The 17,677-nt window shown below is 36.2% G+C and overlaps 1 protein-coding gene across 16 annotated transcripts in view; it reads left to right on the top strand.

Moving 5' to 3' along the window:
• The window catches only part of R3HDM1 (R3H domain containing 1), a 191,586-nt gene that overhangs the window by 96,421 nt on the left and 77,488 nt on the right, over nt 1-17,677 (top strand). For 10 of the 16 annotated variants that reach the window (XM_059927575.1, XM_059927577.1, XM_059927583.1 and 7 more), the window contains exons 4-9: nt 4,346-4,387; nt 4,858-4,947; nt 8,759-8,873; nt 9,933-10,011; nt 16,794-16,853; nt 16,937-17,077. In XM_059927575.1, coding sequence (XP_059783558.1) covers nt 4,346-4,387; nt 4,858-4,947; nt 8,759-8,873; nt 9,933-10,011; nt 16,794-16,853; nt 16,937-17,077 — 527 coding nt within the window. Of the gene's footprint in view, nt 1-4,345; nt 4,388-4,857; nt 4,948-8,758; nt 8,874-9,932; nt 10,012-16,793; nt 16,854-16,936; nt 17,078-17,677 lie in introns of those variants that run through there. The other 6 variants (XM_059927587.1, XM_059927580.1, XM_059927576.1 and 3 more) reach the window with 5 other exon arrangements.

Here is a 17,677-nt window from a genome sequence, read left to right as displayed (position 1 = left end):
TTCCTCTTTAGTTCTTCTAGGTCCTTGTTAAATGTTTCTTGCATTTTCTGTATTCTATTTCCAAGATGTTGGATCATCTTTACTATCATTACTCTGAATTCTTTTTCAGGTAGACTGCCTATTTCCTCTTCATTTGTTTGGTCTGGTGGGTTTTTACCTTGCTCCTTCATCTGCTGTGTGTTTTTCTGTCTTCCCATTTTGCTTATCTTACTGTGTTTGGTGTCTCCTTTTCGCAGGCTGCAGGTTCGTAGTTCCCGTTGCTTTTGGTGTCTGTCCCCAGTGGCTAAGGTTGGTTCAGTGGGTTGTGTAGGCTTCCTGGTGGAGGGGACTAGTGCCTATGGTCTGGTGTATGAGGCTGGATCTTGTCTTTCTGGTGGGCGGGTCCACATCTGGTGTTGTGTTTTGGGGTGTCTGTGGCCTTATTATGATTTTAGGCAACCTCTCTGCTAATGGATGGTGCTGTGTTCCTGTCCTGCTAGTTGTTTGGCATAGGGTGTCCAACACTGTAGCTTGCTGGTCGTTGAGTGAAGCTGGGTCTTGGTGTTGAGATGGAGATCTCTGGGAGATTTTCGCCGTTTGATATTACGTGGAGCTGGGAGGTCTCTTGTGGACCAGTGTCCTGAAGTTGGCTCGTCCACCTCAGAGGCACAGCACTGACTCCTGGCTGGAGCACCAAGAGCCTTTCATCCACACGGCTCAGAATAAAAGGGAGGAAAAAAAGAAAGAAAGAAAGAGGATAAAATAAAATAAAGTAAGATAAAATAAAAAATTTATTAAAATAAAAAATAATTATTATGCAAAAATTTTTTTAAAGTAAAAAGAATGGACGGACAGAATCCTAGGACAAATGGTGAAAGCAAAGCTATACAGACAAAATCTCACACAGAAGCATACACATACATACTCAGAAAAAGAGATAAAGGAGAAAAAATAATATATCTTGCTCCCACAGTCCACCTCCTCAATTTGGGATGATTCATTGTCTATTCAGGTATTCCAGAGATGCAGGGTACATCAGGTTGATTGTGGAGCTTTAATCCGCTGCTTCTGAGGCTGCTGGGAGAGATTTCCCTTTCTCTTCTTTGTTCGCACAGCTCCTGGTGTTCAGCTTTGGATTTGGCCCCAGCTCTGCGTGTAGGTCACCTGAGAGTGTCTGTTCTTTGCTCAGACAGGACGGGGTTAAAGGAGCAGCTGATTCAGGGGCTCTGGCTCACTCAGGCCTGGGGGGAGGGAGGGGTACGGATGCGGGGCGAGCCTGTGGTGGCAGAGGCCAGCATGACATTGCACCAGCCTGATGCGCGCTGTGCGTTCTCCCGGGGAAGATGTCCCTGGATCACGGGACCCTGGCAGTGGCGGGCTGCACAGGCTCCCAGGAGCGGAGGGGTGGATAGCGACCTGTGCTCGCACACAGGCTTCTTGGTGGCTGCAGCAGCAGCCTTAGCGTCTCATGCTCGTCTTTGGGGTCCACGCTGATAGCCATGGCTCGCACCCGTCTCTGGAGCTCCTTTAAGCAGCGCTCTTAATCCCCTCTCCTCGTGCACCGGGAAACAAAGAGGCAAGAAAAAGTCTCTTGTCTCTTCGGCAGCTCCAGACCTTTTCCCAGACGCCCTCCCAGCTAGCTGTGGCGCACTAGCCCCCTTCAGGCTGTGTTCACGCCGCCAACCCCAGTCCTGTCCCTGCAATCCGACCAAAGCCCGAGCCTCAGCTCCCAGCCCCGCCCGCCCTGACGGGGGAGCAGACAAGCCTCTCGGGCTGGTGAGTGCTGCTCGGCACCAAGCCTCAGTGCGGGAATCTCTCCACTTTGCCCTCCGCACCCCTGTGGCTGCGCTCTCCTCCGTGGCTCCGAAGCTCCCCCCTCCGCCACCCACAGTCTCCGCCCGTGAAGGGGTTTCCTAGTGTGTGGAAACCTTTCCTCCTTCACAGCTCCCTCCCAGTGGTGCACGTCCCGTCCCTATTCTTTTGTCTCTGTTTTTTCTTTTTTCTTTTGCCCTACCCAGGTACGTGGGGAGTTTCTTGCCTTTTGGGAGGTCTGAGGTCTGCCAGCGTTCAGTGGGTGTTCTATAGGAGCAGTTCTACATGTAGGTGTATTTCTGATGTATCTGTGGGGAGGAAGGTGATCTCCGCGGCTACTCTTCCGCCATCTTCTCCTTCCAAGCCCACAACATTCTTTAGATTGGAGTTCGATTAAATTACCAGAGGAGGGGACTGTTAGGAGGCCATCTTTAGAATTCTCTCTCTCACAAGTAGTATTTGACTCACAACAAGATTTTTTATAGGTATTTGATATAAAGTACACAGGGCTAAGATTCGAAAGATCCTGGGTTCTGTTTGACTATTTAGTAACTCTGATCCTGGACTATAAGGCTCTTGAGACCAACAATTGTGTCTTATTCATCTGTATAGGCCTAGTGCCTGGCACAGAGTCTGGCTTACAGCAGGAACTTAGAACATATTAAGTCACACTGAGATAATTTTACCCCTTTTTGATTTTTCTTTTTTTAATCTTCATCAAAGTCTTCTTATGAATTAAAACTGAGGTGGTTAATGCATGTATAAGTCATTGAAAATTCTAAACCATTACTGTAGGGATAATATACAGCCTCCCCAAAACCCCCCACTTTTTTTTTTAAATCTACCCTTTCACTGAACCTTTTCAAGAACCTTGAGAATTAATACAAACAATATTAATTAATATTAATTAATACAAACAATATTAATTAATATTGTTTGTATTCATACAAACAATATTAACTTTTATACCAGTAAACGTAGCTTGACCAGGGTCACCTATTTGTAAGAAGCAAAGCCAGAAATTTAAATCCAGTCCTACATGTGAATGCAGCTTTTACTTGCCAGTTAATCGTCTCTCTTATTTTTAAAAAAACTTTTAAGAGAAGGTGCTGTGCCCTTGATACGTAGAATTATAAGGGATTAAAGCAGAGGACTGGAGTAAATTGTAAATTGTTTTCTGCTGCCTTAGAACTCATTTAGTCATGTGCATTTTGCTCGTATTCATCTATTGATTTTTCTCTGATTTTTTTTTTCTTGTAAACCCTTACTCTATGTAACATAACTTCTTTTAATTCTATTTTTAGTTGTGAGTAACAGAAATCCTCTTGAATAAATTTAAAAAGTGAGTAAATAGAGAAGACAGGACCAACATGTAAAAGCTCTCTTAGGCAGTAATGCTGTGTGCATTTGTGCGTGCATCTGTACCATTTTCTTCTCTGTAAGAAACAGAGGATCATTTTTCTTTTTTTTTTCTAGTTTCATTTTGTTGTTGTTACTGCTGATTTTTAATGTTGGATAATCCAGGGTCAAAAATACCAAGAATATAGTGCTTCTTATCTCAAGAACTTTGGCCTCAAAATGGGAGACAGAACACCCTGGTACCGTAGATTCTCATTTCTGTTGGTCTACAGGGAAGGCTTTTTCGGATGTTAGAATGAAATGGTGGCTTTTTTTCATATGTGAAGCGTACTATTCTAGGTATTAAGGACTTTGTTTTATGTTTGATACCAAACTGGCTCCCTGGTGTTGAGTATAAATGATAGATACCTGGACCTTGTACTGTTTGGGGTTGGTGTTATACAGGTAGATTAGAAGGAAGTGGAAGGAAAGAAAACCTATCTGGCTTTGGTTCACAGGGACTTCAGCTGCTTTCCCAAGCCAAAGCCTGGTATCACAGAGTAGAGCTACTCACCCCAGTGGGTTCCCCATTCACGTGATTGATGATCTGGTGGTCAAGCTGAACATACATATTAGAACCTTGCCCACTTTTCTTCATTTCTGCTTCATTGCCTTACCCTAGATTAGGCAAGTAGGATTCTGCGCTAGTAAACTGGGGGTGTACTATGAAGTACAGCGCTGAAAAGGCTCAGAAGAGAGGTGGTTGTACTCTGACTCGATGGGTATTTGAAACATTCTCCTTAATAAGTCTCCTTAATAAGTTTGGAACTTTGATGAGCACAGCTACTTAAAATTCCTCAGGACTTTTGTGGGGTTTTTTTTTTCCCCCTAAATATGTTATAGAATACCAAAGAAGTATATTTTATTTTGCTACTGTCTAAGAAGTTACCTTATAAATTCAATTTAGCTCAATTAACACAGAAATTGTGGCTATTTGCTCACTTAAAGAACATGCCAACCCACAGAAGGATTTTAGAGAATCTTCTGCAAGTGTGCTTTTGGGAGGAATCAATACTTCTTTACTTGAAACCAACTTTGGTTTCCTCGTTTTCCATTCTTTGTGTAGTTAGTTTCTCTGTGATTTAGGATTATGAACTAAGAAGCAATCTTTCTGTTTCAGTATGAAATTTAATACAAATCTTTCTTGTGTATTCAGCGGCCACTGCAGTCATTTGGACAGACAGGAAAAAGGTCTAAGGTATAGTAAATATTTTGTGCTGGCATGCCAAGGGCCTTCCTTCATGCTTGATGAATCTTTGTTTTCATAGAGCACTGCATTCAGTTTAGTTTTGTCATATTTTCTTTGGGGCAGAAAGCTTATTTTGTTTTATTTGGGGTTTTTGTCTTGCCTAGTCGCTTTTGTGCACTGCTTTTATATCTTTAATGGTTCTTCATCTGTAGAGAAAATGGCTTTCTCATCATTCTTTGGGTTTTGAGATTGGAGTTATTCCCATTCTTGCTATTGCTATTATTTTCAAAACTGCAGTTATTGTTTTCCCTCGTAACAAAAGGTTTTAATGGTATTTAATGATATATTTAACTTGCACATTTCACCTACATCTGTACATGGCAGAAACTATTATAAAGAAACTTAAGAAACTCTAGGGGGCTTTTGGATATGCCCTAGATTTATGGAATGTAGTGTTAATTTTAAATACTTTTCTTTAGTCAAGCTCAAAGTTAAAGCTAGTTCGGAGCCTTGCAGTGTGTGAAGAATCTCCACCACCCCCTACAGCAGAGATATCACAGGAGAACCAGGTAAAAAAAACAAAAACAATAAGCAAAAAAAAAGAAAAGAAAAAAATAATTAATTATTTAAAGATATGGAAAAACCTGCTTCCTGGAGAAAATTTTTCATAATGTTAAATAAAATTTGTATGTGCATGTACGTGTGTTATATATGTTTTTGCTAAGTGAAACTACTAAGTCCAAGGCTTAGTGCAATGATTTCTCGCTGGAAAAACTTAGAGATCATATAATTAACTGAGAATATGGCTTTAAGGGAATTATAAGTTGTATGGAAAAGTTATATTAAAGTAGTACTTCCAGTTAATGTGACTGTGATGAAATTTGCCCTTGAATTTGCCCAAATTTGATTTTGGCTTTTAGAAATTTGTCAAACACCTCGAGTGTGAAGAGGAGACTACCTAAGACTTCTGCTTACATATCGTTTTACTTAACATGAATGCGTGGTGAAGTCAGTTTTCATATTAGCGTGGCTCTAATAGTTGTCTAATATTTCTAATTCCTCTTCTGTCTATGTTTGCAAAGTATAGAACTAACAAGGCTCAAGCAAATAGTTTGGTTTTTTGCTTTTTATATTCTTTTTAATGCTATGACTTTACTTTTCTGTTAATTTCAGTTATGGATTGATCTTTGTCTTATGTTACATTTGGACATTTACATATAATTATTTTTGGACCCTCTACCAGTGTTTATCAATGTGATAACTTGGGCTGTTTGTGGCTTGTTCTACTTTTTAAGAGTTTGAATAACCTAAAATCCCTCTGTATTCCAACAATTAGTTTCCAAAGAATTGAGGCAATTTTGTGGTTAAGACACATGACTGAATAAAGGAAAAGAGAAAAAAAGCCATGACAGGTTGTATGTCTTTTTTTTTTTTTATGCTAATTGTACGTTTGTCAATTCAAGCAAAGACTGTTATGCTTTGCCTTGATTTAGAAGATGATGACGTCAAAAGCCTACTGTAGATACTGAAGATAGTTGTCACATATTTAGAATGAGTTCTGTTTTTAAAAGCACTACAACTCTGTCTTTGAATTATAAGAAAAGGACGGTTTTTTGATAGATTATTTATTGTCAATGAAAAACACTTAATATCAGTTTCCTTTGAAGTTTGTTCAAGTGTCAAGCAACATAGGGTTCAAAATTTACTTTTGATTTTTAAAACTTCTTTTGTACATTCAGAGTAAAGAATGCACCTGTTCAGGGTGGAGCAGTTGGCAATGTAATGTTTCTTGAAAATTACTTTATTCGTTTTGTTGACCAAAATGTTACACCATCTTAGCCTCATGGAATAATTAGTCCAAGGAGATAGAGGAAATGAGAAGGGTCAGGCATTCATAAGACTGTTCGGCCAGAAAAGGTGCCTTTTTTGAGAACAACTGTAACAAACATGATCTTTGGTTTTATTTGGTACATTTCACCTATCTGAAAAATTATTGTGGGAGGCAGAAGGGGGGGGGGGGAGGGTTCTTATAGTACTTCATAAATTTGTCTAGTGAAAATTTATGAGAAAAAATTAATATAAGGAGTATATGTTGTATTTTAATGTATATATTGTTCAAAACAGCTGAATTACAGCATTTGGATAATGAATAAGGTGGTTATGCCAGAGTTCAGTTATTCCACGTAATATAGTCTTTCTCAATTTCTCTTGGATACACTTAACTTTTTCTTTTAGGATAATAACCTATTATTACCCTCTCTGAACAAAAGATATTCTTTTTAATAGAAAGTCTTTTTCCCAGTCTTGAGTTAACTAAATTGCACCTGAATGGGAATTGGAAAATAAGTTATTTCTTGTAAAATGTACTGGTATCTAATCCTTGACGGCAGAGATACTTTCCAACTAATAATGCTTGCTTCAGAATGTGATTTTTGAGGAATTAATCTGGAATAAAACTCATTGTTCGAAAGGTTGAGAGGCAATTAAAAGAGAGATGTCATTTGTGTCTGATGAGAGCTATTGAGAGGGAAGTGACCTCAATAAATGATGTCAATTACAGAGTGAAGAGTAAAGGAATTACAGCTACCTATGGAGATACTGCTCTCATTTGAGTTATTTGTAGTCAGGAGAGTTCCTGTATAAGGACTTAGGCATTTAAAATATGTCTTGTTTATTTGCTACTGAAAACAAGGGCTCAGTACCATCTGAAGACAAGCCTCAGTACATTATGCATACTGGATTTTTAAATACAGTTCATCTTGATAAAATAGTTTAATATCTGTAATTAAAATATGTGACTTTAGAAAGAGAATTTAGAAATGAAATCTGATAGTCATTATAAGTGCCTTTTAGTGACGTTCTAAATGTGAAATCTTTTCTTCCAACCAGGATTTTATAGATTATCCTTGAGTAACAGGAATAGAAGCTGTAAGTCAGGAGAACTTCTAAATATTCTACTTCTGAAACATAGTTCTGAGATTCATTTTTAAATATCTGTTTTACAGTTAAAAAAGAATGAGGAAAGTGGATTAGAAAATGAGTCATAATGAGAAAAATGACTGGTTGATGAACATATGACGTTGATTAACGTATGAGGTTTGGTAAACAAGACAAAGGAGGACTTAAAGCAAGTGTTCATCATTTTAGTGGAAATTGCCAGTGCATAGCTTTTGTCCTATATCCTGAGCACAACTTTGAACTGGGATGGAATGGGAAGCAGAGTTGAAAAAAGATGAAAAAAGCAGTCAGCAACCCCATAGGAAAAAATATGTATATATTTGATCTGAAATTCTTCTGCCAAATACTATTTTGAAAAAAATTATGTGGGGAGAAAATGTGTAATAGAAATCCTGGTGGCTGCAAGTTTAAGAATCCTGAAATTTATATCTTCTTCGATATTGACTTATTGCGCCTACCGTCACCACCAACCCTCACCTAGAAAAGCGAAGTAATTGATTAATATTTTTCATCTCTAAAGAACAACTGTATACAGTAATTTAGCCTGCAAATAGGCTGTAACTTTATCTTTAGTAGAAATGGTCTGGAATTTAGTCTGCCTTTCTTTATAAGTTTGCCTGAATAAACAGAGCTATGTGATTTTTATCTATTTGAGCTGTATGAATTAATTTCCAGTAATTCCTTTGGGCTCTGAAATTGCATATAATGACATTGTTTCAAAAATAAAATGTAGACATAGTTCTCCTTTTCAGTCTTAGAGAATATGGTTACTTTACAAGTAAATATTATATATCACTAAGGAAAACAATTTTTGTTTGAAATCTTTCTGAAACAACTTTGTGGTGATTGACGGAGGAACAGTGATACTAGGCTCAAATAGGAAATAACCGAAGTCGGGGATTTGGTTTTGGAAAGTTTTTATTTACAGTTTTATATGAAAAGAAAATGAAGAAATATGAATTTATAATGGACACTCAAAGTATTTTTTGATAAGTGTTGACCTGACTCTCATATGTTCCTATTGTCATGATTGATGATAATTATCATACTTTTGCTTGACCGTGGCATCTCCATTGCAAAACAAAATAGGTTAAAAAGAACTTTGTTCTGATCCTCCAAGGGTTTTACAAGTAGATTCATTTAAACTATTCTTAAAAAAACTTTTATTTTCTCTAAGATAATTTTCAGGATATGTTTCAATTGATAAATTCAACTCAAAGCCTTAATTTTAACATTTTTTATCAAGAGTTGATTAAAACGGTAAAAATATTTTAAGTTGCATTCTAGTTTGAAGAATCTAATTGGATAAAATAAAAATCTTTTTCTCCATACAAGTTTGTATTACTCAAAAAAATACAAATGTGAAGTATTAACTGAATCACTTTATATTTTCACTTAATAACTGCTTTTACCTTCCAACAGGAGAAAATTCAGATCCAGTTAACACAATCATTTGAAAAAGAGGAGAAGCCCTCAAAAGATGAAGCAGAAAAAGAAAAAGCCAGTGATAAGTTGCCCAGAAAAATGTTATCAAGAGGTTTGCAATTTATTTCTGTGTTTTTTAGACGAAATTTGAGTTTTACTGTCAATAATTCCATCCTTTACCCCTTGAATAATTTTACATAGTGTATTTCTATTAAAAATGATCTCGAACAGACCAAAGGGATGATAGTGTTCTGGGCAAAATGGCATAAGACAGTTCTGAACATCAGTAAGATGCTTTAGCCCAAAAACTGCAACACATGCAGACGTCACCAAGGAAGGTAACTGTCATGATCACTTATTGGTCTGTCTCTTGTATTGAAATAATGGAATCACTATAACTTGAATACTGATTCCACTAAAAAATTTTTTTTTTAATTCCTTATGATACAGAGAGCTGATGCCAAAAATGTTCAGTATCCAGTAAGAATATTCTTGGAAACCCAGAATGTTTATCTTTTATAATAAATTTTAAGGGACTTCATCATATATCATTACAAGTCTATAAAAATGCTTTTTTAATTTATAGACCCAGTTATGTTGACCAGTTTTATAAACAGCATGGGGATATTACATTTAAGGCGAAGAAATAAACATGAATGTTTGTAAAGAAACATTTTGAAAGCGAGCTTTTTGTGATAGACCCGATCAAATCTAATTGAATATTCTTTCAGAGCTACAGTTCCTGCCTATCTGCAAATTATTGCCTGCACTTATATTTGTAACTGAACTAAGCAGACTCAATTTGCTTCAAATGTAGTTAATTGTCTAAATCATTCTGATTTTTTGCTTGAGACATTTTTGAATATGAGGATTGTGGTGAGTATATAAAAGGATCTTTAAGAATTCAGAACAAATTAAACTGGCACATTTGAGAGATAAATTTTTTTAAGAATGTACATAGACATACAGTTATGTAAATCCATGTCATGCTCGTTATATGGGAGTAGCAAAATTGTGGTCATCTGAATTCATCATAAATTCCATTTTCCTACTTTGTCAGTTTTTTTTCAATGTGGGGCATCTCATTTTATTTTAATATACATCATGTGTAAAGGGAAAGGGATTTGTTTCAAACAACTTTATACTGGGTTTTTGTGTTGTTGTTTTTTAGATTCCAGTCAAGAATACACTGATTCAACTGGCATAGATCTACATGAATTTTTAGTAAATACATTAAAAAACAATCCCAGGTAAAAATTAAATTTATAAGGTTTACATTGCTTCTAGAGTACCATAATTTTGTTATATATGTTTTCATTACTGAGTTAGAATAAGATTAAAATATTTAAAGTACACCAGAAACATTTTAGTTTCTTAGGGCTAAGATGTTGTTGGCCTCTATATGCACATGTATAAATATCTTTTTGCATTATGTATATCACCATGATATAAAGATAATTCATACTCTGTAGGAATTTGGGGAAATACAGAATCACCAAGCTATTTTGACTCTTAATTGAGATGAAGAGTTATCATTAATCATGAAATAGGAGAGAGAGAAATATACCTCATGATAAAGCACTCAACCAGGTAACTTAGTCTATTCACTTATGACAAGTTTTTGGACTTAATTGAATGCAGAATTTTTGTTTCTTCTTGCTTAGTTTATAAACCTCCAACCCAAAGATTTTTAAGGTGCTTATTTGAGTCACAACTTTAACTAATTGTGAAATCTTTTGTTGGCAAAATCTTTTGTTTTGCCAAGGTACTAGATAAATAGATTTAGCTTTTTGGCAGGTCATTGACCCCAGTGAGGCAGCCTCCCCACAGACAGGTTTATCCACAACATACCTGACCAACATGTTCATGGGGTAGAAGACTTGAAGGTTAAGAACCCCTCCTCCAAATGTTAGCTTCCCAGAGTGGTAAAAATTTGTGAAATCTTCAGTTCATTGTGTAGGTGCACATGAAAGAAAACAAACAACTCTCTTTAGTATCACTGAGCCTTATCTCATGTCCTGCTTCAAGATACACCTTTAATTTCATTCAGGATTTATTGTTTCAGTACCATCTTGATTTCCTATTTTACGTTTTACATAAACCCCAAAAGGAGACCCACCAAAATGAAAAGTGGTCTCCTTGTAGTATGGGCTGAAGGTGTGTAAGTGTGAGGTGAGGAAGAAGTCAGTCAACTCTGCAAACTTATTCCTCAGTGGTCCCAACTGAAAGATGAATTCATTAGTCCATTGGACAGGCATTTGTTGGGTATATATCATGTGCTAAGCATTGTGCTAAACATTGTAGGTATAAAGATGAACAAAATATAATCTCTGACCCTAAAATATTCACTGTCTGTGTGCTAGGAAAAAAACCCACGATATGTAATTAAAATAGAATAGATGTTGTAAAAGAAGTTTTTCAGGGTGCTTTAAAAACACAGGGAGGGGATCCCAACCTCTGAAAGGATATGGTAAGGCTTCACTGAAAAGATAATGCCTGAGCTGAGTCTTGAATTCAGAGTGCTTTAAACTGGAAAATGAGCAGCACAAGGGAGACAAGAGCATCGCCAGGGCACGGTCGTACGAGAGAGAGGTGGCATATCCAAGCAAAGACGAGATTGTACACTCTGGCTCTAGCAGGGAGGCATGTGGCAAGTGATTCTAGGAAATGAGGCAGAGGGCGTTGTTGAGGAATGAAGGCAGATTATGCAGTTGTCCTCAACCTAGGATAGTACCAACACACTGGGGTGGTGAGTGAGTAAGGAGTGCTACTGGTAAGCTAGGGATGCAGTGATCGACGAAAAATAGTCTTACTTGAGATGCCAGTAGTTCATCATTTGAGAAATACTGAGTATGGCATGCTTCGTGGAGGAGTCATGACAGAATTTTCAAAAGGGTGATGCTATAATGAGATTTGTGTTTTAGAAAGATTACTTTGTCAGTGAGGGGCCAAGTTCACAAGCAAGGACTATGGGTTGGCGAACACAGAGAAGAATAGAGAGGAAAGGACACATTCGAAAGACATCAAAGAAATACCGTGGCAGGACTTGGTAATTATTTGGATATGGAAGAGTAGTGGCATGTTGGAGCAGAACAGAACAGCTGCTAGATTTCTGGCTGGACTGACAGCTAGTCCCATTAACAGGGGAAGTAAATAAGGGCAAGCCTGAATGGAGTAAGGCATGTTCTGTTATAAATGAGTATAGTTTGAGGTGCCTGATGGAAAGCCACAGTGAGATGAAGTGTGTCGGCAGTTAAAAGGCTCTGGTTTTCAGGTAGATGAGGCTGGCTGCTCTTACCAGCAGCCGTCAGTCTTCAGTAGAGGTGACTCTGGCTTTGTATGAGTTTGCCCAGGGAGATGCAATAAATGACAAGGACGAAATTCTGTGGAAAGACAACATGTTAAGGGTGAATGTGAAGGAAGAGACCATGGGTGTTAAAGATTGCAAAAGAATCATGAGAACGCTTGTCTTAGAAGTCAGCCAATCGGCAACAGTATCATGAAAGGTAAAACGAAACAATCCATTAGATTGAGGAACTAGGAAGTTGTTGGCTGTTTTAACAAGCCATTTCATTTGCGGTAGGATGGTGGAAACTAGAACTCAATAGATTAAGGAATAGGAGTAACGTAGAAAATACATAGCTAGTTTGTGTAAAACAAGATGGGATCTTAAACAGGCAGAATTTTTCTTTCTTCTGAACCTGTAGGAGAGACATCAATAAGGACAAATATAGAAATCTATATTTATACATTCCAAAATATTTTTCTTTTGTGCAATTCTCTTGTTTTCCTCTACAAATGAAAAAGTTTTAAAGTTATCTGCATATGTGTTTTTAAAGTGTACAATTTAATGGTTTTTAGTATATTCACAGAATACGTACAACCATCACTACAATCAATTTTAGAACTTTTTCATCACCCCAGAAGGAAACCCTGAACCCTTTTACTATCACCTCTCTATGCCCTGAACCCTAATCTAGTTTGTCTCTACAGATTTCCTTGTTTTGGGTATCTCATGTGAATGAAATCATATGTATGTGGTCTTTTGTGATTGGCTTCATTCACTTAGCATAATATTTTCAAGGTTCATCCATGTTGTGTAGCATGTATTACAACTTTAATCCTTCTGTGTATGCATTTTTATTTGAATAAATATATAGGTGAATCATTCATTGTAATGGCTAATGAATAAGTTATTACTAATGTCAGTGTGGATTAGAAAGTTGTAGGTAATGTTAAATTTTGTGAGAAACAAAATTTGCCTAATTGATGGCTCAGTGTTCTCTCAATGAAACACACAATTAATTGCCAGATATACGTGGCACAAAATTAGTAATAAGTCTGATAAATTTCCATTAGCGCTTTCAAGATTGAATGTTGCTCGGAGATTTCTTCTAAATGTTAAGCAGATTTACTTTTAGTGATACTAAAATTTAGCTAACGTTTTATTTCAAATTTTTTCTTCAGATCATTAATCTTTTATCTTGTTCTCATCCCAATGAATAAACTTAACCTCAGGTGTTAAATAACAGTTTATCTGGAATTCCTGTTTCAAGAAATATTATCGGAAACTATAATAACTAGTCATTACTAGATTAGAACCCGGGAACCTGAAGTTGTCCAAGATAGAGATTACACTCACTCACATGGTTTTTATACCTGTTTTTGTATTGATTTTATACCCATTTTGTGTAAATTCCACAGTGTACTAAAGAAACATGGACAATATAGGCAACTATATTACATCGCTAATGGAGGGGAGCAGCCCCATGGATAAATCCTGAGAATGGATATTGTAAAAGTAAACTGTATTGTTCTGGGGAATATCATACAATTGTTCTGTGTTTGAAATATTTTCTAAAATTACTTTTACTGGAGGTAATGTTTAAATCATCTTATTTCTTGCCTGTTGCAGATATTTGACCCAGGTCATGTGGAACATTGGGACGGGGGTGGTCAGATGGAAGCATTGTTGTTTCCTTCTTTTTTATTTGCCACTTGTATACCAGCTGCACACACTTTCTCTGAAGTCAGTTCTGGTATATTGACTAGAACACTGGTAACTAAAAGATTCTTGCCCCTTCATTTTCACTTTAGGTAGTAGTTTATTGGTCAATTTGATTGAGATCTTTGTTTTTATTATTTCTTTAATAAATAGACAGCATTTATTGGTCTATTTTTAAAGGTTATATGATAAGTTCAATGTGTGCCTACTTTTAGGTTCATGCGCTAATAAACCTTATGCCTTAAGAAAAGGAATTTGTGGATCTGTTAGTTTGATGTATGTAATGCTTCTATAAAGAATTATTAATTTTTAACTTACGGCCATTACCAAAATATCTAATAACCTTGATTACAGATTTGAAAATTTGGAAACTTGGACCAAGCTATAGATATATCATATACATATACATACATAGTATCATATACATACATACATGTATCATATACATACATAGCTGTATGATACAGGCAGGAAGTTTAAATCTTGAGAACTTAGGAAAACTATTTTCCTAACAAGTTCCATCTACTTTTTACTAACTGAAAATTTCGTAAACTAAGCACGGAAACTTATTTAAATAAGTGGCCCAGGTAATAATAGAAAATCCTCTGCAATCCATAGATCTACATGCGAAAGGAAAAAAAAATAAAAACCTGAATTTGTATCAATAGCTAGTAAAATCGTTAGATTTTGTTTACTTTCATGGAGACAACGGAAATTTGTTTTCAATGCCAGTTCATTCACTGAAGAACATTTCACATATCTTAGGCCTGCTGTTGTGCTCAAACAGAGGAAACGAATTTAAATGCACTGTTTCATGAATGCTGAATAAGTTGCCTGCCTCAGATTCCTTTTCTTCCCCTGCAACCAGTATATAAAATACAATTGGAAAGTTACTGAAAATTATATCATCTCAAGACAAACTGACCCCAAAAAAATTAGAAGAAAAGAGGGTCTTATAGTTAAGTAAATAAGTCCTTTTTTGGGGAAAACGTTATGAAGTAAAAATTTCCCATCCTCCCCCAAAATTTTAAGGAAAAAAATATTAAAAGACATGGATGAAATAATCTGATTAATTTATTCCACGCAAATACGTTTGTTGAGCTCCTCTCTATAGTCCAAATAACTATATAATGGTAATTGTGATAAACGCTATCAAAGGTATGAAAGAAACAGGTTCTAAGAAAGAATATAAGAAGCTGTCCTAGGCAAAGGAAACAGCCTGTTCAAGGAACCAGCTTGGCAATTACAGGGATAAGCCAAAATGATAAGAGTTTTGTGAGTAAGGGGCAGGAAAAGAAGCTAAAGAGGTAGGTCAAGACCAGATCATGCCCACCTTGTAGGCCACATTACAGGTGTTCAATTATAACCTATGAGCAGTGAGAAACCTGTGATAAATATTTAACCAAGGCCATGACATGTGCTCGCTCACATGTGTGTTTCTAAAAGATTGTTATGGATGCTCCAGGTATAACAGATTAGGAGGGAACAAGGGGGAAGATACAGAGATAATACACTACTATTACAGTAGTCAAGTCAGAGATCTTGATTGCTTGGATCCAGGGTAGTGGCAGTAGAAATAGAAGAAAAATAGATTGAAGATAGATAAATTTTGCAATAGTAATTAACTGCATAGGAGGATTTTAAAAAGCACAGTAATGGGCCAAAAATGCTTCTGGTACAATATGCCAAGTGAAAGGTAGTGCCACTTGCTGATAATGCAGAATACTAAAGGAGAAACAGGTTTAGGGGCAAAATTGAATGTTGCTAGAATTTGAGTTAAAATGTAATCCTGTTTTCAGCTTTGGGTTTGAAATCACCACATAGGCATGTTATTCTCTTGATTTTTTTCAACGGATATAAAAATATGTATGGTTAATATTACTCAGTTGTATAAGACTTCTTCCACAATATAGAGAGAAGATCAAACTCAGAGCTGATGTATAGACTTTCGGGCAACTTAAGCAGGGGACACTGTTTCCTTTTAAAATTTGAGAGGGATCTACTATATAGTGTTTATTTGGGAGGGAAACATTAACCTCTTGGCCTAGTTTTCTTGATCTATAAAATTTTAGGAACAGAACTGAATGATCTATAAAGCTACTTCTAGCTTTAAGATTCTTTGAGGGTTTTTTTTGTTTGTTTCTGTTTTGTTTTGTTTTTCCCACATGCGCATGACATTTACAGTGAGCACAGGAATACTCTTCTTGAGCCATGTTCTTGGTGTGTGAGCAAGGGGGTCCTTTGGGGAGTGGTACCAGTAACTTATTTTGTAAGTGTGCTAAATAGGACCCTAGTGGTCTAAAGGAGCACATGCAGGTGTTCCCTAGCGTCCTTATTTATTTTACATGTTGGAGGTCTTTGGTTCATTTTGATTTTTTGTGGGAACAATTCCCAGTCTTAAAAATATATAATAGTGATTTTCAGAATGATTTGAAAAGTCCTCTCCTTCTGAATTAGAGTTAGTAATATAGTTCATACTTCTCTGCTCTAGTTCCATTTATAGACTAGCATTGGATTCCCATAGGAGTATTCCTGTTGTTAACTGGCATTGCATGTTCTTTAGAGTACTGTTTCTGTGGAGTTCAGGATGATAACAAAGTCATGAGCCTAACTAAAGATGTCTGTTTTCCTGCTACCTCTTAGCTTTATTGAGTAAGGAAGGACTAATATGCTGTTATAATCCATACATTTGCAGAACAGAATCTAATATAATAATATTTAGCAGATCAAGATATATCTGTTTTAAGAATGGCCACATGATGAAAATTGTTGAAATTGGATGATATTCTCTCTACATTTGTGTATGTGTGAAATTTTCCATAAAATTTTAAAGTCATCTTTCTTTTAAAATATTACTTTTTTTTGGAAAGCATGTAAACATTCTAGCATCAAGCTTGTGATGTTCGTCAATATACAGGTTTTACCCCCCCCCCCCAAAAAAAAAAGTAGCCCTGTAAATTCAACATTTATGATATGATTAGGTCAGTGTTAAATTTTACATATAAGAGTTTTCATATTTTGTTTCAGGGACAGAATGATGCTGTTGAAATTGGAACAAGAAATTTTAGATTTCATTGGTAATAATGAGTAAGTCCTAACCTTTAACAAGAAAATAAATTGTCATCACAGTTCTTCAAGATTTACTAAGTTAGTTTTTCTTCTACTTTTAGGTCTCCACGTAAAAAATTCCCCCCAATGACATCTTACCATAGGATGCTATTACACAGAGTCGCTGCTTACTTTGGATTAGACCACAATGTTGATCAGAGTGGGAAGTCTGTCATAGTAAACAAAACTAGCAATACAAGAATGTAAGTATCAAGAAATGTAGTTATATATTATCTATGTGTGTGATACTACTTTATCTTTCTGCAGCACCTTTTATCTCAGGTTTTCCACATGTTTTAGCAGCCTAATTCAGCTTCATGACAACCTTATGTGACAGGACCAAAAAGTAGATTTAACTCACAAGATGTAAAATGCACCAGTCTGGACTGAAATAAGACAGATGAATGAGGATGGGTTTAAAAAAACCCTCAAAGGTCATAATATCAGTAATGTTTAATAACCATTCTCTTATCGATTTTTAAATTAATATAATTTAGATACCTGTGGCCAACCTCAGGCAAATTTAAAAGAAAAAAAAAAGAGAGCAAACTTTAACACCCTTATATTTAATTAATTTTCTATCAGTTTACTGTCTTTTCCACCTTTGTTTTTGCTCCTTTTCTTCCACAAATCTCAGGATGGTGAGACTTATTGGTTAATCCAGTATCATCCATAATGTTTTATACCCTTCTGGGCTATGTGTAATTGACTGAGGAAGAAATTTTAAGGAGTTAAGAGGAATCATTTGCTTTAAGAAGTGATACCTGTATAGTATGGTGAAATAGATAATCAGTGCTGATACT

Source organism: Balaenoptera ricei, chromosome 7 (assembly GCF_028023285.1).
Source record: "Balaenoptera ricei isolate mBalRic1 chromosome 7, mBalRic1.hap2, whole genome shotgun sequence".
In the NCBI taxonomy this organism is placed as follows: domain Eukaryota; kingdom Metazoa; phylum Chordata; class Mammalia; order Artiodactyla; family Balaenopteridae; genus Balaenoptera; species Balaenoptera ricei.
The sequence above is the reverse complement of the archived record's forward strand: the minus strand, read 5'-3'. Positions and strand labels throughout refer to the sequence as shown.